The sequence below is a fragment of the Neltuma alba genome, unplaced genomic scaffold (assembly GCF_004799145.2).
Source record: "Neltuma alba isolate B1F8T4 unplaced genomic scaffold, ASM479914v2 tig00011459_pilon, whole genome shotgun sequence".
Classification (NCBI taxonomy): Eukaryota; Viridiplantae; Streptophyta; class Magnoliopsida; order Fabales; family Fabaceae; genus Neltuma; species Neltuma alba.
In genome coordinates this window covers 25,795-47,719 of record NW_021636133.1, presented here as the reverse complement: position 1 = coordinate 47,719, position 21,925 = coordinate 25,795, and the positions used below count along the sequence as shown (strand labels likewise).

General features: G+C 36.3%; 2 protein-coding genes and 2 pseudogenes across 2 annotated transcripts; 1 reads left to right on the top strand and 3 right to left on the bottom strand.

Moving 5' to 3' along the window:
• Window positions 1-3,435: 3,435 nt before the first annotated feature.
• Window positions 3,436-6,810, bottom strand: LOC114713754 (rust resistance kinase Lr10-like). The gene is made up of 3 exons (XM_028898433.1): window positions 6,776-6,810; window positions 6,665-6,691; window positions 3,436-4,601 (listed from the first exon to the last, which is right to left on the bottom strand). Exons 1-3 carry the CDS (start codon window positions 6,808-6,810, stop codon window positions 3,584-3,586), a joined length of 1,080 nt encoding a protein of 359 aa, XP_028754266.1. The 3' UTR covers window positions 3,436-3,583.
• A 1,243-nt stretch (window positions 6,811-8,053) lies between these two features.
• Window positions 8,054-11,178, bottom strand: LOC114713753 (rust resistance kinase Lr10-like; annotated as a pseudogene).
• A 2,078-nt stretch (window positions 11,179-13,256) lies between these two features.
• LOC114713752 (rust resistance kinase Lr10-like) lies at window positions 13,257-15,645 on the top strand (annotated as a pseudogene).
• A 1,920-nt stretch (window positions 15,646-17,565) lies between these two features.
• On the bottom strand, window positions 17,566-20,993 carry LOC114713746 (PR5-like receptor kinase). The gene is made up of 3 exons (XM_028898431.1): window positions 20,149-20,993; window positions 20,002-20,028; window positions 17,566-18,591 (listed from the first exon to the last, which is right to left on the bottom strand). The coding sequence occupies exons 1-3, from the start codon at window positions 20,963-20,965 to the stop codon at window positions 17,570-17,572; spliced, it is 1,866 nt and encodes a 621-aa protein (XP_028754264.1). The 5' UTR covers window positions 20,966-20,993; the 3' UTR covers window positions 17,566-17,569.
• Window positions 20,994-21,925: the final 932 nt, after the last annotated feature.

The following is a 21,925-nucleotide window of genomic DNA, read 5'->3' as shown; positions in this document are numbered from 1 at the left end:
TCTTCTTGCGTTTGCCGTGGGAGGAAAAATGAATTGTGGGGGGTATTTAACACCCCCACACAATTATTGGGGGAGGGGTTTTTCAAACCCAAACCCCACGTTTTCCACCCCTCCCCAATTTTCACCCCCCCCTTCAACTTTCCACCAAAATATCGGTGGAAAGTTGGACCTTTTCTTTTTTTTTTTTTAAATTATTAATTATATTATATTATATATTTTTCAATACTTTTTTTTAGAGAAAACAGGGTACCAAATTGAATATTGAAGGAAAACAGAGGCATCTGCAAAATGGTTTTCTCAAGGTTGAAAAATACAGCAAAAGACACAGAATTCATGAATAATAAGCATGCCGATTCACCCAAAAAAAGAAAAAGGCATGCCGGGAAACTTATGCTATATTCTAAAATAAAATAGTAATAATAACTTTTGAATGTCTAAATTAGATTTCAATTGCTCAAAAAAATGTGCACTAACTTTTTTCTATTATGGTGGTGCAGGAGACCAAATCTGTACAAAACTCCATATGCTAAAGTTCCCATAAACCATAAGGAAAAGCTCTTTACTGATGTTCAGGTATTACTACTATCAAGTTTTTCCAAGCCTCAGATGTGGATTGTGGGGAAGCTGAGAAGTGATTGAGTCATATATAGCACTCATCTAAACGACATTTATGCAGCTGAAATGCAGGATTCACCCACGCTCCGCAGCTACACTGCATACCTGCCCAGTTGAAGTAACCCAAAAACCTGTTTGCATCCACTTCATGGGTTGGACAAGTACTGAGGTACAGTCCACTGGTTGCTTTTCTGTGTTCTCATTTCTCTTCCTCCATTTGAAACTTGCTTCTCCTTTTCCACGCTTACGGGAAACAATATTCTCATCTGAAGCTACAATTCTTCGGCATTTCTTACACCGGTAAATAAGGTGAGCCTATAATGTGGTCTTCGACTCAGAGCTAGCAGTTCCAGCCATTTGGATTCACTGATCAATGATGTAATGATGTAAATGTTTAATATTCTGCAAGTTTAAAAGCATATGAGAAGACATGGAACCTAATATAATTGTCCAATAGCCATTCATCCAGGCTTGGTTAAATAAATGAAGTTGAAAGGAAATAAGAGGTGAAAGAACACACACAACAAGTTAACATGTAGTGTCACACAAAAATTTCTCAGGATATAAAGATGGTGGTTCCTTCTTGGTTCATGCCCATTAATAATAGAAAAACTCACTATGAGACCATAAGAAAGGAATGTAATTAACAAAAAGTCCTACAACAAATGAGTAGCATGCATAATGACAAGTTCTAGTGTATCAACATGTTTATGCTACTTGTTATTAAGACAAGACCATACCCATTAATAATACGAAGTTCTGCGCACTTGAAAGTTAAACTTCTTGAGTAACCGTAGTTCATTATGTTTTAATTTTACGCCCATGGCAAAAATGCCTTTACTTCAATTAACAAGGATGTAATCAGCATTCAGGATGATGCCAGTAACAAGAATTAGCACACACGCACATTGATCAGCCAATCATTGTCACTTTAGACACAAGTGACAGCAGATGTGAACTAGGCGTGACAATATAGAAAGTTGCAGAGACAATGAATGTTCATTTCAGCAACCAAAGCAAATTAAAAAAAAAAAAAAACACACACACCACACGTGCTCTCTCTACCAGAATTCTTACATCTGTTGAATTAGCAACGTGGGGTTCTCGAAACCAACGTGGTTATAGTAGCATCACATCTTCATCATTTGAGATCATATGCTTTGTTAGAGAACCATCCGATCCCACTAGAGGGGCTATTGACATATTGAACTTCTTCTGATGTCTCTAACTTACTCATATTTTCTTTTGTTGTAATTAGCCGATGATGCCCACGTTTTTTGGTTCGCATGCCCTTTGCAATTTCATTCTTTGATGGAATTTTCCCTTTTCTCCAAAACAGAAGCTTTCTCCATCAGACTGAAACAGGGAGTACTAGTTACCTGAAATCAAGTACACCTAAAACATGGTGCCATGCAGGGGAGACTGATGCCCCCAAGGTAGAATGTTCATTCAGATTGTCACTGTAGTTTCGCCTTTCATGAACAGGCCTGTCATCTCATCTTCTACCCCCTTCTCTCTCACAAGCTACGAGTCCAAACAAATACAAAGACATATGAGCATTCTCATTCTTCATATTACACACATACAAGCTCTAAGTTGAACAAATCTAATGGTAGTTACTCACCAGTTTTACAACCCCCCCCCCAAAAAAACAAAAGAGATGAATTCTTCGTGGTAAATTATCTTACATTGGAATAGAAGATGATGAATAGGGATGGGAATCCTAGGACTCTAACTGAACTTGGTTCACATATATTTCTATCGGAATCAACCAATAGATCCGCTGGAAAGCACAAGTTACATACAAAGGGCTTATTTAGCTAATACATGACCCTTGAGAGAAAATTCCAGACAAGCCAACAAGAAGTTAATTTTACACGAGGCAACAAGAAATCAATATGAACGCATTATGCATAGGGTCAATCAGGACTCGTAAAATTGTATTGTTCAACTATGTTTGTTGCCCTAACATTGTTTCCTACGTAAATTATACTCAGAAAACCAGAATAACACATAAACATTATTGCCTCCTTCGAATTTTTTTTTCCCGCGAATGCTTAGTTTCATGTTATTAGCAATCCCCAGCTTAATTTCATAGCAGAACGCAGAAGTTTCTAAACAAAGACAAGACGATTAAAAAGAAGAAGAAAATGACCAGCAGCAGCTCAATCCCCAGTTGTGAACACCGCCGATGCCACGCGAATGCCCGGTATCCTGTATGTTTTAGTCTGGAACATGAAGCTTCTCGGAATTCATATATTTACAGTTCTCTGTGCAAGGCCCGTGAGGTTCTTTGATTAGGCTGACCACAAATGACAGGTACTCATGTGCACGTTTGGATCTTTGATTTGGGGCTAGAAAAGGAAGCCCAATTAGTCAGTATGCATAAAGAGCCTCCCTTCGCATTAGCCTTTTTCCCCCCCTTTTTGGGAAACGTCGCACCAGTTTTCCTTTGTCGTTGGGGTCTTCGTTCTAGCATACGGAGGAAAGAGCATTGCTTCCATGAAGTGGCGGGAAAAAGGATTTGGGACAATGCTCTTTTTACCAGGTCATTTCAAGCGATTGCCAACTTGGAAGAACCTGATTAAACCCTAGCTACGAATCGAACAGCTGTACATTGCCCAGTTTGCCATCAACGCCCTGGAACAGGTGAGCGTTTTTGCTGATTACTTTATTCATTTCCATAGAGCTGATTTTGATTTTTACTGTGAAAGGATTTGGGAACATTTCATAATGCCGCAAATTAAGAAATATGTGTAATGCATTGATCCATAACCTGGTGGGTTGGGGGTGATTCCTTTATTTTTGAATCGTACACTGCAAAACTAATGCGTGAAAATTTTCAAACCATAAGAAAATGATCTAGAGTTAGGTTTACAATATTTCTTAGATTGATATATACTACCTCTGATTCTAATTATAAGAACTTGTTTACACATCTTATGTTAAAATCGAACTGTCTCTCGTACTATGCTCTGAAGATCTCTGAGACATCAACATCTCCTTGAAGCATCTCCACTACTCTGCTCATTGAGGGGCGATCACTTGGGCTCAGCTGTATGCAAGTAAAAGCAACTGTAATCATTTTCTGGGCTATCTTCTTCTCTTCTTCTGTGGCATTGCTTTTAAATATTGTTTCTTCAAACTGATCATGAACCCATTTCGCAAAGTAAGTCTGCCACGAATTCTGCACAACATCATAGTTCTTTCTTCTTCCTGCCATTTCCATCAGCATCATCCCAAAACTATAAACATCAGCCTTGTGTGAGATGCCTCCAATGTTTTTATACAGCAATTCAGGAGCCATGTATCCCATTGTGCCTCTAGCTGCAGTTAGAGACACAATACTTTTATCTGTTGGATATAGTTTTGCCAATCCAAAGTCTGAAATCTTGGGAGAAAAATTCTCATCAAGAAGAATATTGTGAGGTTTGATATCAAAGTGTAGGATTTGCTTGTCGCAACCTTGATGTAGGTACTCAATCCCACGAGCCACCCCTAAAGAAATCTCATTGATCTTCTCATAATTTATTGATGATTTTTCATGCTCAGAAAGTATGTATTTATCTAAAGATCCGTTTGGCATGAACTCATAAACAAGAGCTTGCTTTCTTCTCTCTGCACAAAATCCTATCAGTTGCACCACATTTACATGACGAATAGTTCCAATGGTGGAAACTTCATTGATGAAATCATGCCCATCCGTTGTTGACTTGCCTAATAGCTTAACAGCCGCATCACGCTTGCTTCGAAGCTTTCCTTTATATACAGAACCATAACCCCCTTCTCCTAACTTATGCTTGAAATTTTTTGTCATTCTTCTTATGTCAGAGTAAGAGTATTTGATGGGCACTAAATTGCTGTGACTTCGTAGGAAGTCCTCAATGTCATCATACTCAGATAAATGCCTCCTTCTCATTTTATATATTAGAAACCCCACAAAATTGGGAATCCCAAAGCAAATTTTGCTGCAAACCAATAGGCAACTGCGGGCAAAAAAAGAGGGGAAAAAAAATAACTGAGAAGAAAATGAAGCAACATAAAACAAAATTTCCAGAGAATTTCAATTAATTTCACTTGCATAAATGTCAGCGTTGTCGAATGTTTTCCCCTCCCAAACGTTGAAAGGGAAATTTCTTACTGATGGTAGTAAATGTTTAAACAATTTCATGAAGGGTTAGGCACTTTCTGATCCCCAACTTGTTTTTCTTTATTCTTGTGCATTTTTAACTTTTTGGTTGTTAACGTCTGGCTGAGTAACTGCATCCATCATAATTGAAGTTATATCTTGAATATGGTTGGGGTTTCCTAAAGAAGTAGTTCTCGTCGATATACTTTGTTTAGGTACCTTGAAGTTGGTATATGCATGGAACTCTGTGTTGGGGTCCCCAAAATGAGGACTTCCCATTAAATTTTTTATGCTGTGGCTGGGGGTGCCAAAGGATAATTTCCATTACTAACTGCATGTTCGATATATGATAGATATTAGATAGAATTGGATTTAAGCTATAGATCCCTTATTGGCAATCCTAAATGGGGCAATTCCCACATATCAATAGGATTCGTTCCTGGTAGAAAGGAGATTTGTGGTCGCTTAAGCAAGAACTCTTGAGTTCAAGTCCATGTAAAAGTAAGAAACGCCTTTGGGTGAGCTACTCTTGATTGAGCTTGATAATACCCTAATCTGACCCGGTCAAATAACCACGTGAAAAAATGGACGATTCCTATTGATTCTTATGCGAATGTACAGTTGAGATTCTCAAAAGGGATAATTTGCTGTGTAATTGCTATTACGTAGGTAGTGTAAATAGGAGTGATAAAGTTAGCTAGAAAGATGATTGTGTGTTAATTGAGAGATACTGAGTTTATAAATAGGATATATGCCTACTTTGTATTCATATTATGATTTGTAAACATCAGTGAAGTAACTCAGTGCATCTCTCAGTTTCTCTGTTTGCTATTACTTTCGCCTCTCCATTTGTTTCTGTTCGTCTCTCAACTCTCTCTCCTTCCCTCTCTTTCCTCCTTTCTCCTGTTAGAGTTACAAAGTCTCGTCAGTTCCTCATTTATATACCTGGAGTTGGGCTTTAATAAAACCATAATTTACTTTTGAATGTTAAATGCAAGTGATGAATTGCATTCTTTATCTGACATCAAACAATTTGGAATAGATAAATGGTCAGAAGAAAAACTAATACCACAGTCCATAGGATCAATAACAATAGGGATGTAACAAAAGGAGGGGAAATGCTATAGCTGTAACTGAGGAAATTATGAGTACCTGATAAAAAGGGGAAACTACATGGACTTACTGGAAATTGGTGAGATACATGGATTGAGGGGTTAATTTAAAACTAAAAGATTTATAAATAGAAGGGAAACTATATGGAGGTACCTATACTTAATGGTACCTAGTGAATTAAACATCTAGCAACATTAGCTAACTTGATATAGTCTACATAAGGATATGATGATAGAGCATTAAGATTTAGTTAGGTACTAAATGAAAATTGAGAGAAAGTATATATCAATAGCTAAATAGAATGACTGAGACCTGAATTACGTAGTGATCACAGCATGAGAGTAAGAATTCATTGCATCCTAAGTAAACTAGATTCACACGTTTATATTTATATGTCTAAACTGATAAGACTTGTCTTTTTAATGTCCTTGTAAGATGAACACTTTAAAAATTTGTTTCTTGGATCTTAAAGTGGTTACTTACTCCTTCTCGATCCTAATATAAGAGCTTAAACATGTTTTATTTGTTTTACCAGAAAGGAAAACTTTTTTTTATCCACACCACAATTGGTCGGTTCACAAAGTTTCGGCCATCTACCGAAGCCTAACTCACAAGTACCTCCCATCTCTCTCATAAAGGAGGTTGTGGGTTCTATGTTACATGTTGTTAAAATAGGGATAGATGCGATGGGTGTCTGGTTCCCTCCCCTATGAGAGAGAGAGGTGTGCGTTAAATTGTCTAAACAAATGGGGGAAAAAAAGAACTAGAAAATTTTCTGGCAAGGAGAAAACCTTGATTGGCACATACCTGTATCCAAGTACCTCCAAGAGAAGTCTGCATTGTCAAAATTCAGATTAAAAATATAATTAATTTCAGTATGTTAATCATGACAATAATTGCTTTTCTTCATTAGAATACCGAGATAAAAATCCACGAAGCTCACCAATGAACATTGCAGAATAGGATTTTCTGCATCCCGATGACAGAGAATCATATTAGTGGCATTTTCAAACCAGCAACTAGGTTCCCCTCCGTTCGCCACTCCACAACGATCAGCACGCCATTTGATGTGAATCCCCTTTACCACTTCACTCTCATGTTTCTGATATGAACATTTCTCATTACATGTCATCGGTCCCCATGGCACCATTTTCACCATCAAATCTATTTTGCAGGACTCTCCCACATCAGATGGACTTGGATACTGCAGCATATAAGAATATTGCGCTTCTGGCTCTTCAGTAGAACAAAGCGCCACAATATTCTCAGGCAGATGAGAGAGAACTGGATTTTTGCAGCTGACAAACACTAATTCACCCACAAAAGTACGATAATTTTTGTCTCTCAGTTCCATCTCTTTTGCTGATGAGAAAACGTGGGTGAAGTTGTTGTATGTACGAGTGATAGCGGAGCAGTTGTTGATGTCATTTCCAGCAGTGATGGATTGGAGAGTGGTGGTAGAGTTAGTGGCATAAATGGCCTCTACTAGTTGCCTCCCATAGTTCAGATATAACACGCTCTTGTTCTTCTCACAGACTAGTTCGTAACTGGGATCGCTGATCACTTGGGGATTGCGATTATAGGAATATCTATACATAAGAAATTGCATATCTTCAAAATATGGTTTTGATGAGAAACCAAACACTAGCCAATAACAAGGAATAAGAAGGGTAAGGAAGATGACGGTTTGCGTTATCATTGTGAAGGATCTGGGAAAGGTGTTTACAGGGCGGTGATAGTTCTCAAAAGCATGTATGATAATAGATAACACTTCGATGATAGATGACTTTGGAGTCAATGCTATGTGCCAATCAACAATTTAAAGACGTGTGAACAACTAGTAGTTTCTTCTTGCCCCTTTTCTAATAACCTTGAAAAGTCCGACTCTCATTGATTGCGTTCATGAATTGATCAATTTCTTGGAAGTTAATTCTAGTATACTCCTTCCATCTTCAAATATAATTTCAATCAACTCAGACAGTTTAAGAAAGTTAGGTTATTCTTATAATCATGTCTTAAAATTTAAAATTTTCCATTAAAATACACTGGTGATTAAAATACACTGGTGATGATGCACTACTTCATGTACATGGCAGGTCGATCGGTCAATGTAAATTCATGATAGATCATGCTTGTTTCTAACAAATATTATTTCATTTTGATACATCTTACGCTAAAATCGAACTGTCTCTCGTACTATGCTATGAAGATCTCTGAGGTGTCAACATGTCCTTGAAGCATCTCCACTACTCTGTCCATTGAGGGGCGATCACTTGGGCTCAGCTGTATGCAAGTAAAAGCAACTGTAATCATTTTCTGGGCTATCTTCTTCTCTTCTTCTGTGGCATTGCTTTTAAATATTGTTTCTTCAAACTGATCATGAACCCATTTCGCAAAGTAAGTCTGCCATGAATTCTGCACAACATCATAGTTCTTTCTTCTTCCTGCCATTTCCATCAGCATCATCCCAAAACTATAAACATCAGCCTTGTGTGAGATGCCTCCAATGTTTTTGTACAACAATTCAGGAGCCATGTATCCCATTGTGCCTCTAGCTGCAGTTAGAGACACAATACTTTTATCTGTTGGATATAGTTTTGCCAATCCAAAGTCTGAAATCTTGGGAGAAAAATTCTCATCAAGAAGAATATTGTGAGGTTTGATATCAAAGTGTAGGATTTACTTGTCGCAACCTTGATGTAGGTACTCAATCCCACGAGCCACCCCTAAAGAAATCTCATTGATCTTCTCATAATTTATTGATGATTTTTCATGCTGAGAAAGTATGTATCTATCTAAAGATCCGTTTGGCATGAACTCATAAACAAGAGCTTGCTTTCTTCTCTCTGCACAAAATCCTATCAATTGCACCACATTTACATGACGAATAGTTCCAATGGTGGAAACTTCATTGATGAAATCATGCCCATCTGTTGTTGACTTGCCTAATAGCTTAACAGCCACATCACGCTTGCTTCGAAGCTTTCCTTTATATACAGAACCATAACCCCCTTCTCCTAACTTATGCTTGAAATTTTTGGTCATTCTTCTCATGTCAGAGTAAGAGTATTTGATAGGCACTAAATTGCTGTGACTTCGTAGGAAGTCCTCAATGTCATCGTACTCAGATAAATGCCTCCTTCTCATTTTATATATTAGAAACCCCACAAAAATTGGGAATCCAAAAGCAAATTTTGCTGCAAACCACAAGACAACTGCGGGCAAAAAAAGAAAAAAAAATTAAATGAACAGAAAATGACGCAACATAAAACACAATTTCCAGAGAATTTCAATTAATTTCACTTGCATAAATGTCAGCGTTGTCCAATGCTTTCCCCTCCCAAACATTGAAAGGGAAATTTCTTACTAATGGTAGTAAATGTTTAAACAATTTCATGAAGGGTTAGGCACTTTCTGATCCCTAACTCGTTTTTCTTTATTCTTGTGTGTCTTTTACTTTTTGGTTGTTAACGTCTGGCTGAGTAACTACATCCATCATAATTGAAGTTATATCTTGAATATGGTTGGGGTTTCCTAAAGAAGTAGTTCTCGTCGATATACTTTGTTTAGGTACCTTGAAGTTGGTATATGCATGGAACTCTTTGTGGGGGTCCCTAAAATGAGGACTTCCCATTAAATTTTTTATGCTGTGGCTGGGGGTGCCAAAGGATAATTTCTATTACTAACTGCATGTTAGATAGAATTGGATTTAAGCCATAGATCACTTATTGGCAATCCTAAAATGGGGCAATTCCTACCTATCAATAGGATTCGTTCCCAGCAGAAAGGGGATCTGTGGTCGCTTAAGCAAGAAATCTTGAGTTCAAATCCATGTAAGTTAAAAAAGGTCTTTGGATGAGCTACTCTTGATTGAGCTTGACAGTACTCTAATCTGACCCGGTCAAATAACCACGTGAAAAAATGGGCAATTCCTATTGATTCGTATGCGAATGTACAGTTGAGATTCTCAAAAGGGATAATTTGCTGTGCAATTGCTATTACGTAGGTAGTGTAAATAGGAGTGAAAAAATTAGCTAGAAAGATGATTGCGTGTTAATTGAGAGATACTGAGTTTATAAATAGGATATATGCCTACTTTGTATTCATATTATGATTTGTAAACATCAGTGAAGTTACTCAGAGTGCATCTCTCAGTTTCTCTGTTCGCTATTACTTTCCCTCTCCATTTGTTTCTGTTCGTCTCTCAACTCTCTCTCCTTCCCTCTCTTTCCTCCTTTCTCCTGTTAGAGTTGCAAAGTCTCGTCAGTTCCCCATTTATATACCTGCAGTTGTGCTTTAGTAAAACCATAATTTACTTTTGAATGTTAAATGCAAGTGATGAATTGCATTCTCTATCTGGTATCAAACAATTTGGAATAGATAAATGGTCAGAAGAAAAACTTAAGGAATAAAGAGATCTTACATTGATAAAAATTTTGCAGGCATGTGAATTTTTGGTCATTAATTATAAGAGAAAGCTTTGGTCAGGGGTTTAGACTATATGGCAATTTTAATACAAGTACATGCGGAGTCAGAGCCTGATCATAATCTGTCAACCATCTCAACAGCCAGTAACGTTATTACAATCTAAATTAATACCACAGTCCACAGGATCAATGACAATAGGGATATAATAAAAAGGAGAGGAAAATGCTATAGCTGTAACTGAGGAAATTATGAGTTCCTGATAGAAAGGGGAAACTACATGGACTTACTGGAAATTGGTGAGATTACATGGATTGAGGGGTTAATTTAAAACTAAAAGATTTATAAATAGAATGACTGAGACCTGAATTAGGTAGTGATCACAGCATAAGAGTAAGAATGCATTGCATCCTAAATAAACTAGATTCATACGTTTATATTTATATGTCTAACTGACAAGACTTGTCTTTTTAATGTCCTTGTAAGATTAGCACCTTAAAAATTTGTTTCTTGGATCTTAAAGTAGTTACTTACTCCTTTTTGTTCCTAATATAAGAGCTTAAACATTCTCTGTTTGTTTTACCAGAAAGGAAAACTTTTTTTATCCACAACACAATTGGTCGGTTCACAAAGTTTCGACCATCTATCGAAGCCTAACTCACAAGTACCTCCCCACCTCCTCTCATAAAGGAGGTTATGGGTTCTATATTACATGTTGTTAAAAGGGATAGATGCGATGGGTGTGTGGTTCCCTCTCCTATGACAGAGAGAGGTGTGCGTTAAATTGCCTAAACAAATGGGGGGAAAAAAGAAAAAGAACTAGAAAATTCTCTGGCAAGGAGAAAACTTTGATTGGCACATACCTGTAGCCGAGTAACGCAAAGAGAATTCTGCATTGTCAAAATTCAGATTAAAAATATAATTAATTTCAGTATGACAACCATGACAATAATTACTTTTCTTCATTAGAATACGGAGATAACTATCCGCGAAACTCACTCATTAACATTGCAGAAATAGGATGTCCTGCATCCTGATGACAGAGAATCATATTAGTGGCATTTTCTAGCCGCAATTAGGTTCCACTCCGTTCGCCACTCCACAACGATCAGCACGCCATTTGATGTGAATCCCCTTTACCACTTCGCTCTCAAGTTTCTGATATGAGCATTTCTCATTACATGTCATCGGTCCCCATGGCACCATTTTCACCATCAAATCTATTTTGCAGGACTCTCCCACATCAGACGCACTTGGATACCGCTTCAGCATATAAGAATGTTGCGCTTCTGGCTCTTCAGCAGAGCAAAGCGCCACAATATTCTCATTCAGAGGAGAGAGAACTGGATTTTTGCAGCTGACAAACACTAATTCACCCACAGAAAAACGATAATTTGTATGTCTCAGTTCCATCTCTTTTGCTGATGAGAAAACGTGGGTGAAGTTGTTGTATGTACGAGTGATGGCGGAGCAGTTGTTGATGTCATTTCCAGCAGTAATGGATTGGAGAGTGGTGGTAGAGTTAGTGGCATAAATGGCCTCTACCAGTTGCCTCCCATAGTTCAGATATAACACGCTCTTGTTCTTCTCACAGACTAGTTCGTAACTCGGATTGCTGATCACTTTGCCATTGCGATTATAGGAATATCTATGCATAAGTAGTTGCATATCATCAAAATCTGGTTTTGATGAGAAACCAAACACTAGCCAATAAAAGGAATAAGAAGGGATAAGGAAGATGACGGTTTGCGTTATCATTGTGAAGGATCTGGGAAAGGTGTTTACAAGGCGGTGATAGTTCTCAAAAGCATAGATAACACTTCGATGATAGATGACTTTGGAGTCAATGCCATCTGCCAATCAACAATTTAAGGACGTGTGAACAAGCAGTAGTTTCTTTTTGCCCCTTTTCTAACAACCTTGAAAAGTCTAACTCGCATTGATTGCGTTCATGAATTGATCAATTTCTTGGAAGTTAATTCTAGTATACTCCTTCCATCTTCAAATATAATTTCAATCAACTCGGACAGTTTAAGAAAGTTAGGTTATTCTTATAATCATGTCTTAAAATTTAAAATTTTCCATTAAAATACACTGGTGATTAGTGAATTGACATGATATCATTTATAAGATATACTTAAAAGGATGTCTGAAATTTTTGCTTACTGTGTTTATCATATTTATCATTTTTGATTTCTTCAAATTAATTTATCTAATTTATAAACTAATACATAATTTAATATTAAATAAGGATATTTTAAAGAGATTATGTCACACTTGTTATAATTAACTAATCTATCTAACTTTCTCAACTTACATAAATTAATTAAGTAGATCTTATATTAAAGACAATAGAGGAGTAAGTTCTCTTCCTATTTATTCTCTCTTCACTCTCTCCCTCCATTGTGCCTAAGGTTTTAGTGCTTTTCACCAATTTTAAGTAATTTTCTAATCTACATAATTTTGTTATTTTTATCTTCAATTGATGATGCTCTTTTTAATTCATCCAACATTATACAGTATTTTTTCCCCCAAGTGCTTGAAGTATTTTATCATTCAATTTTGCCTTTAAAGTATTTTTTAGGAGTTATTTTATTTTTGTCATTAACTTTCAAAAGGTTGATACATCCAACACTATAAAAAAATTTTATAATAACCTAACGTAATTTTTTTTTCGTGTACTTTTGTCTTAAATTAGAGGAGGAAGCAGCTAAAGAGCAGAGGGAACAGAATATAATAAATTACAATTCATGAAGTGAAGGTTTGGAAGTAAGCAATACAAAAAGTCTTGAGAATTTGTGTAAGCAATCCAGTTATGAGACAACTTATTAAAAGGAGTTAGGTGGCTAATCCGAAAAAAATTATGAGGCAGCTTGACATAAAGATAAAATTCATGGGTGCCTTCATAGTCAAAGATAACTACCAAACGACCAACCAATGAAATGCCAGTGGACCTATACCGAGGAAACAGACAATGAAAGCTTTGAAATTTGGTTCCATTCCCATTTTTGGTGGAAATTTTCCAGTAAATAGGAGCAATGGTTCCTCCAAAATATCAAGAGGGTGGTTGCTTCCCATTTCTATCGTTCAAACTCACGCAAATTGTGTCTTAGATTTCGAATATTAGCATCGTACCTAAACATTGTTCTGAACAATGAAACGGCATAGCCGATTGGCCATCCTATTCTTTTTCTTCTGCGTCTTGACTACATTCACTCAACCACACTTCCTGATCCATGCACGGTAACAAGTTGCGGGGTTGATGGACCTGCCATTCGATTCCCCTTTAGGCTCAAAGGAAAACAGCCAGAATGGTGTGCATATAATCCTGGCTTTGATCTTTACTGTAATGAAACAAACCACACGGTGCTCGAGTTGCCCTTCTCTGTCAAGGTTATCGTACGCGACATTGACTATAAAAAACAATTCTTTGCTGTGTCTGACCCTGATGGATGCCTTGCTCATCTCAATTTATCTGCGTCGCCTTTTCGGTCAAATGATTATTATGACTCCAGCCGAAATGCGATATTCAATTGCTCAGGGACGTCTCGTAGAGATTCAAATCAATTTCCAAAATTGGGAAACTTCTCTTGTCTCGATGTTGCCGGCTATGAGGTTTTAGCTGTACCATACTTTGCGGATATCATAGACTATCCTCTTCTATCATGCACGAGAATTCCTGGTTATGCATCAGTCCCCGATTCATTTTTCTATCACAATGAGCTTATATATCTATCTTGGCTCGAACCAGATTGCAGAAAGTGTGAGGACCATGGAGGGCAGTGTAGATTGACAGAAAACAAAGTTGAACGTGAACCTGAATGTTTCCAAAACCCTCATACAGGTATAATTTTTTCTCCGATTATAATACCTTCATAAACAGAGTATAAAATCTATTTGTATGTGAAGCTGATATAAAGTTTATTTTAGCAGGTCCATCAAAACAAATAGTACTCACTGGTAAGGATTCTTCAGCCAACAATTCATCATTTCACATAAAAATTGAACATAAAAGTTCCCAAATGAATTTAATACATATTGTATATGTCGCTATATTTGCAGGTGAAATCCTAGGCCCGTTCCTGCTCATGTTTGTTGGGTTTGTTGTTTATTGGGTTACTGCAGCTAGCCTAGAGAGGCAGGGTTACAAAAAAATTAAACTGTTTTTGGAGGATTACAAAGCACTTAGGCCTGCTAGATACTCGTATGCAGATATAAAGAGGATCACTAATCAGTTCAAGGATGAACTTGGACAAGGAGCTTACGGAACTGTCTTTAAAGGGAAGCTATCTAATGAGATTCAGGTGGCTGTGAAGCTTCTCAACACTTCAACTGGGAATGGACAAGAGTTCATCAATGAAATGGAGACCATGTGTCAAATTCACCATGTCAATGTGGCTCGCTTGGTTGGCTACTGTGCGGATGGATTCAAACGAGCTTTGGTTTATGAATTTTTACCCAATGTTCATTGCAGAAATTCATAACTTCAGCTGATAGAAAGGATATTTCCTGGGTTGGGAAAAGCTTCAAGATATTGCTTTGGGCATAGCCAAAGGAATTGAGTATCTTCATGAAGATTGTGACAAACGGATCCTCCACTTTGATATCAAACCTCACAACATTCTGTTAGATGACAAATTCACTCCAAAAATATCTGATTTCGGTTTGGCCAAACTCTGTTCTAAGGATCAAAGCATTGTGTCAATGACAACAGCTAGGGGCACCTTGGGCTATATTGCACCGGAAATATTTTCTCGGAACTTTGGCAATGTGTCTTATAAATCAGATGTTTATAGCTATGGAATGTTACTGCTTGAGATGGTTGGAGGTAGGAAAATCACAGATGTCACAGAAGAAAATGACGAGCAGGTTTACTACCCACAATGGATTTATAATCTTCTAGAGAACAATGAAGACATACAAATCCATATAGAAGGAGAGGAGGACACTAAAATTGCAAGGAAGCTATCCATTATTGGACTTTGGTGCATTCAGTGGCATCCAGCAAACCGTCCAACCATGAAAAATGTGGTTCAAATGCTGGAAGGGGACGATGAAAAGCTAATCATGCCTCCTAATCCTTTTGGTTCTTCACATGCAATTAGAACAAGAGCTGCTAATGGAGTAAGGCGATTGCAACCAGAGTTATCTACCATTTCAGAAATAGAGTGAAGTTGAGATGGTTATAATGAGCTGTGTTAGATATAAATTTGTGTTTTGGTTGGTAGTCTTTCCTTCTTGTGTATAAAGTTCAAAATAGGATCACAGATAGTTATCCATGAAAGAATTTCTAAACAATTATAAATATGTAAGTTCTACGTTTTTGCCTGTGGCTATAACCAACTTGAAAAAATTGTTGTCCAGTATTTCTTAACTACATGGTTCACTGAAGCTATATATCATGATCTAAGTTCTTTAAACAATTATATCCTTTTGAATAAAATGGATAGAAGAGAAACTACTGCAAAGGCCTACATATAAGCGAACGGCTTCCCTACTCTGAAGCTTGGCTCACTCTTCACGAACTCATTTTTGGAAGCTTGGACTATCTATGTTGAGGAACTCAAATTATGTCAAATATAACCGAAATTCTTCTCGAAGTGTATAACCACAAAGAAAGCTTAATATTTTAAATCTCTACAGAAAGGGTTGTTGAGATGTGGGAGAGAATGGTAAGAGTAACACAATAAAAATAGAAATGAGATTCACTTTTACTTTTTTATGAATTTGTATTACAATTTTACAGTAAAGAATTTTTTAAAAACTAGAGTCAATGGAACTTTGTGTGTGCAGTGGCCAATAAAAATCGTTTTTTCGAAGTCTTCATGGACTTTATGAGAGTTTTATTGTAAAAAACTTTTAGAAAAGAATATAGTCGCTTTCCAGCTTTTGAAAATTTGCCTAATTCAATTCTATATAATTTATATAAAGCTTGACTAGGACAGATTTTGGGTGGCTGCCAGTCAGTCATCGATGATTAAAGATATTATTAATAATAGTTGACTTGGAGTCAATGCCTTGTGCAATTCCACAACCATCACCCATTAATAAATGCCGCAAGAATTTTCAACGAAGATGAAGAACATGTTTTGCTTCATTCTAGAACTATATATATAACTAAAGGAATATAAATTAAATAGAAACAAAAAATTGAATTTATATAATCCAATAAATATTAATTACAAGAAAACTACATTTGCAATGGTTTCTAGGAAAAATTGGTGAGGAGTAAAATATTTATCACCAAAAGTATTAGAAATTTATTTAAAGATATAGGTGCAACTCATTACAACTCTTTTAATAAGTACTATAGAAATAGGTATTGCATATGGCTGAAGAAAAATTGCACTCATATGTTGAAGATGAGTTATGCCTACTGAATTCAAGCCATTTTAATCAAAATCTTCTCAAATAAGTAACTTTTCAGCAAATTTTGCTTGCTTCTATTTAATTTCTCATTTTTATTAAAATAAAAAATATATATTTTGTACTTCTGAAATTTGTTTAGTCAGATTATACTATTCTACATATTGTCGGCAAGAATTGATGTTTCGGTAACGATTGATTGGATGGAACCATAAGAAGATGGAAATTAATTTTTTTTAAAAAAGCCAAATTATATTGACTCCAGGTCAACCACAATTGATGTGCTTTAATTCATTATTGGCGACAAACCTTCAACAAAGTGATAAGAAAGATGGACCAAGCAGTTTCTAGGAAAGAGTGACAGTGATTATATATGGGAACCCCACCATATTACCAAAAAAAAAAAAGTGTAATACTCTGCCATGGCTATAAAATCTAATTTGTAGCATTGTAATACAAACTAGATTTTATAATTAGGATAGGAAGTAATATTAAGTTTGAAACTTAGTTTATCTTTCCTAACTCGTTTTTTTCATTCAAATCTACCTGGATTCCTCATATCATCATGCAAGTTGTATAAACTATGAATTAGAGTTCTGCCAAGCAGCAAATTCTTTTTTAAAATGCATAACTGTAGAGAAAACTTGTTAATTTAAATTTCCATATACCGAAGAAATAGCTATGTCATAAAAGAGCATGTAAAAACGTGGCAACATAAAAATTTCATTATTTACTAGGATAACAACCTTCTTCCAACAATGACCTACATATATATAGTCCAGTAAATCAGAGTACTTCAAAAAACATTGAAGATACTAACCATAATGCTACTTTTACTTATTTGAAAGTAGTTTAGTCGAAACATGAATTGTCAGTAGCAGCAACATTTTCTTCTGAAATCTGTCACCAAGTTACATAAATTTAGGGAGGAAGAGCCTCTTGAAGCTCCATTTCTCCCTCAAGCATCTCTAACACATTCTTCATGGAAGGTCGATCATTAGGATACATCTGTATGCAATGTGAAGCTATTATAATCATCTTCTTTGCAATTCCTCTTTCCTCATCTGAGATATTGCTCCTCTCTATTGATTCCTCAAATTGATCATAAACCCATTTAGCAAAATAGGTCTGCCAGGAATGCTCAATGACATTCGAGTTCTTCCTTCTGCCAGCCATTTCCATTAGTAGCATCCCAAAACTATAAACATCAGCTTTGTGCGATATTCCTCCAATGTTCTTGTACAAGAATTCAGGAGCCATGTATCCAAATGTTCCTCTTGCATTTGTCAGAGACACAATACTATTATCTAATGGGTACAACTTAGCCAATCCGAAATCCGAAATCTTTGGATTAAAATTTTCATCAAGAAGGATATTGTGAGGTTTGATATCAAAGTGTAGAATTTGCATATCACATCCTCGATGTAAATATTCAATTCCTCGAGCAATCCCCAGAGAAATGTTAAATATTTTCTCGTAATTGATGGGCGTGTTGCTTTGTCTCTCCAAGAATATGTACTTGTCAAGTGATCCATTAGGCAGAAATTCATAAACAAGAGCTCGCTTATTTCTTTCAGCACAGAATCCAATCAGCTGCACCACATTGACATGATGAATCCTGCCAATAGTGGCAACTTCGCTAATGAAATCTTGCGCATTATTGGCTTTGGACTTTGCCAGTAACTTGACGGCTACATCGCGATTGCTTCGAAGCTTACCTTTGTACACATAACCATAGCCTCCTTCACCCAACTTGTGTTTGAAGCCATTGGTCATTTTCTTGATCTCTGAGTAGGAGTACTTGATGGGCATCAAGTTGCTATTATTTCGGAGGAAGTCCTCAACGTTGTCATAAAAATGATGCCTTCTTTTCCATCGAAGAATCAAGAATATTAAAGCACAGGGGGCACCCAGTACAAATTTAGCTCCAGACCAGAGAGTTACTATACCCATGATTTCAACAATAATAATCAGCATTCAATCAATTCTTCCTTTATAATACAGACTTGCATTATAAACATTGAATTCCTTGTTGTGATTCCTAAAACATGGACTTCCCATTAAAATTCTTTCGTAATTTCTGGGGATGCCAAAAGGATAATTTCCGTTAGTAATTACTGTACACATCACAATTCCCCGTTGATATCGTCTTTTATTGAAGTACCTTGAGTTGGGCTTTAATAAAATCATAATTTTGCTTTGGAACCTTAAATATGCAAGTTATGAATTGCATTCTTTAAGGAGCGTCTAATTTTATAAAATCTTGAATTGCCAGATATCAAACAATTTGGAAGACATAAATGGCTAGAAGAAAAACACAGGAATAGGAGGGTTCTCACATTGATAAAAATTTTGCAAGCATGTGTAATTCTGGTCATTATAAGAGATAGCTTGGTCAAGGTTTAAGACTATGTAGCAATTTTAATGCATGTATTTCTGAGTTAGAGCCTAATCATAATCAGTCATCGACTTCAGCAGCCACTAGCGCTGTTACACTAAATTAATAGAATATGCATGATCATAAGAATCAATGGCTATAAGGAACTAGTAAAAAAATTATCTATGGCAATCATTGAGAAAACTGCGAGAATATAATAAAAAGGGGCAAAACTGTAAGGATTTGATTAACAATTGGGTAAAATTATGAACAGAAGTTTTGAGACCTAATTAGGTAGTAATCACATATCTTACATTTCCTCAACTTCGAAAATTAAAGGTAGCTTCGAGTAGAAACCAATAGGTGCCATTTGGTGCAAAATATTAAAAATAAAAGATAGGGATTAAGATTGCGATTGAGAAAAATTATTAAAAAAAGTTTTTAGCAAGAGTAATTACTTATTATATAAAGTTTAGATAAACTTATAAAAGTGAGATTGGAAAGTACTATCTTTTCCCATAGTATTCCCCAATCCCACTTATATAGGTTTATCAAATCCCATATAACAAGTAATCTTTCATGCTAAACACTTTTTAATACATTTTCTTAATCGCACTCTCAATCCGTACCTTTCATTTTCAATGTTTCATGCCAAACGAGACCACAGTGTCAAAGCTTCCGGAAGTTAAACTCATATTATTAGAGCTTGTATATTCCATCATAATGAACAGAGAGAAGGTCTGCAAATTGTTTAGAATTGTAGACTGAGAAGGCAATGTTAAAATTTGACCATCCAAATATTTTCCACCTTATCCTAATTAAGTTCTAAGAGGAGTTACTTCGACTTTCACTAAAGGGAGAATAGGAAAAACTGATTAATGTTTTTAGCATTAACCTTGGGGAGTATGAGAAATCAAAGCAACGATAATGACCTAAAGAAGCCTTAAAATAAAGAAGTAAACTTTACTTTGCTTACCTATAATTATCCCGCTCCAAACGAAGGCTGCAAGGTCAAAAATTCCAAAAATAATTAGTTTCTATTAGATGAACACGAGAATGAATACCCTCGTTATTTTGTTTTCTTTCTTAGATTAATTTCATGACAACTATCTATGAAGCTCACCGGCAAACCAGCCCCAGTAAAAAGATGCTATGTCCTCAACCTGGTGATGGCAAAGAACCATATTAGTGGCATTTTCAAACCAGCAGCTAGGTTGCCCTGATGCTTCCCACACCCCACAACGTTTTGGGTGCCATTTGATGTGAATCCCCTTTACCTCTTGGCTCTGCACTTGTGGATATGAACAGTTCTCCTTACATGTCATTGGTCCCCATGGCACTATCTTCACCATCAAATCTATTTTGCATGACTCTGGCACATCACTTGATTTATACCCCTTCAGCACATAAGAATGAACTGTTTCTAGCGCTTCATTAGCACAAAGCGCCACAATATCCGGATTCAGATCAAGAGAGAGTGGATTTTGGCAGCTGACAAACACTAATCCTCCCACATAATAACTGAAGTGGTAATTTTTGGAGTCTAGTTCTGTCGTTTTGGCTGTGAAAGCTTGGCTGAAGTTGTTGTATGAGAGGGAATGACGAGTGATTGCAGAGCAGTTGTTGAAGTCAAGTCCAGCGGTAACGGATTGGAGAGTAGTTGTAGAGTTAGTGGCATAAATGGCTTCTACTAAGTGCCTCCCATAGTTTAAATGCAACACACTTCTGCTATTCTCACAGACTAGTTGGTATGTGGGATCGCTGCAATTGGAGGAATAAACGAATCCATTTGTTGGGACGTTGAACACATGTCCGCAGGATTCAGTAAATGTTTGGACGATATGGGAGGGTGGAAGTTGAGATGGAATGTCGTATGGACCGTAGTATATAAGGAGAGCAAAGACGGCAACGAAGACGATTACGAGGGTTTCGTTCATCATTTTGAGGGATCAGACGAGAAAGAAAGAAAGAAACTAGCTACTTTACAAGCTGCCAGGCGATGGATAGATCCATGCATCCACATAAATGTACTGTTTGAATATTCGCCTAACTCAATTCAACGTTCACGTGGCTTCACTGAAATAAAAAATTAACAGTCAGTTGAAGAGTCAATGCTGCGTACCAATCCCCAAGCACCACTCGTTATGAAGGCGACAAGAATTTTCAAGGAAAGCGACAGGACGCTTTTTTTTTTTTTTTTTTAAGGCACACTTATCTTGTAGAGACTAACTTTTCGCTACCACCCCATTTTGTTACAAAGGGACAGGAGATTTTATCTGAGGTGTTTTGTTGCTTGGTTGAGCAGTGAGGCTCATGAAAATTATATGAGAGTTTTATTGTAAAAAACTTTTTTTAAAATATATGGTTGCTTTCCAACTTTTGAAAATTTGCCTAATTCAAATCTGTATAATTATATAAAGCTTGACTAGGACAGATTTTGGGCCGCTGCCAGTTAGTCATTGGTGGTTAAAGATATTATTAATACGGTTGACTTGAAGTCAATGCCTGTGCAATTCCACTACCATCACCCATTAATAAATGCCGCGAGAATTTTCAACGAAGATGAAGAACATCATGATGATATGAGGAATTTTGCTTCACCCTAGAACTATATATATAATTAAAGGACTATAAATTAAATAGAAACAAAAAATTGAATTTACATAATCCAATAAATATTAATTACAAGAAAACCACATTTGCAATGGTTTCTAGGAAAAATCGGTGAGAAGTAAAATATTTATCACCAAAATTATTTGAAATTTATTTAAAGATATAGGTACAACTCTTTTAATAAGTCCCAAAAGAAATACGTATTGCATATAGCTAAAGAAAAATCACACTCGTGTTGAAGATGAGTTACGCCTACTGAATTCAAGCCATTTTAATCAAAATCTTCT

Coding starts and splice junctions, on each gene's coding strand:
- LOC114713754 (XM_028898433.1), bottom strand. CDS start 6,810: ATGTTCATTGGTGAGCTTCGTGGATTTTTATCTCG. Junction 6,692..6,775: donor CTTCGTGGATTTTTATCTCG/GTATTCTAATGA, acceptor TTGACAATGCAG/ACTTCTCTTGGAGGTACTTG. Junction 4,602..6,664: donor TTGGAGGTACTTGGATACAG/GTATGTGCCAAT, acceptor TTTTGCCCGCAG/TTGCCTATTGGTTTGCAGCA.
- LOC114713746 (XM_028898431.1), bottom strand. CDS start 20,965: ATGATGAACGAAACCCTCGTAATCGTCTTCGTTGCCGTCTTTGCTCTC. Junction 20,029..20,148: donor TTACTGGGGCTGGTTTGCCG/GTGAGCTTCATA, acceptor TTGACCTTGCAG/CCTTCGTTTGGAGCGGGATA. Junction 18,592..20,001: donor TTGGAGCGGGATAATTATAG/GTAAGCAAAGTA, acceptor TCATGGGTATAG/TAACTCTCTGGTCTGGAGCT.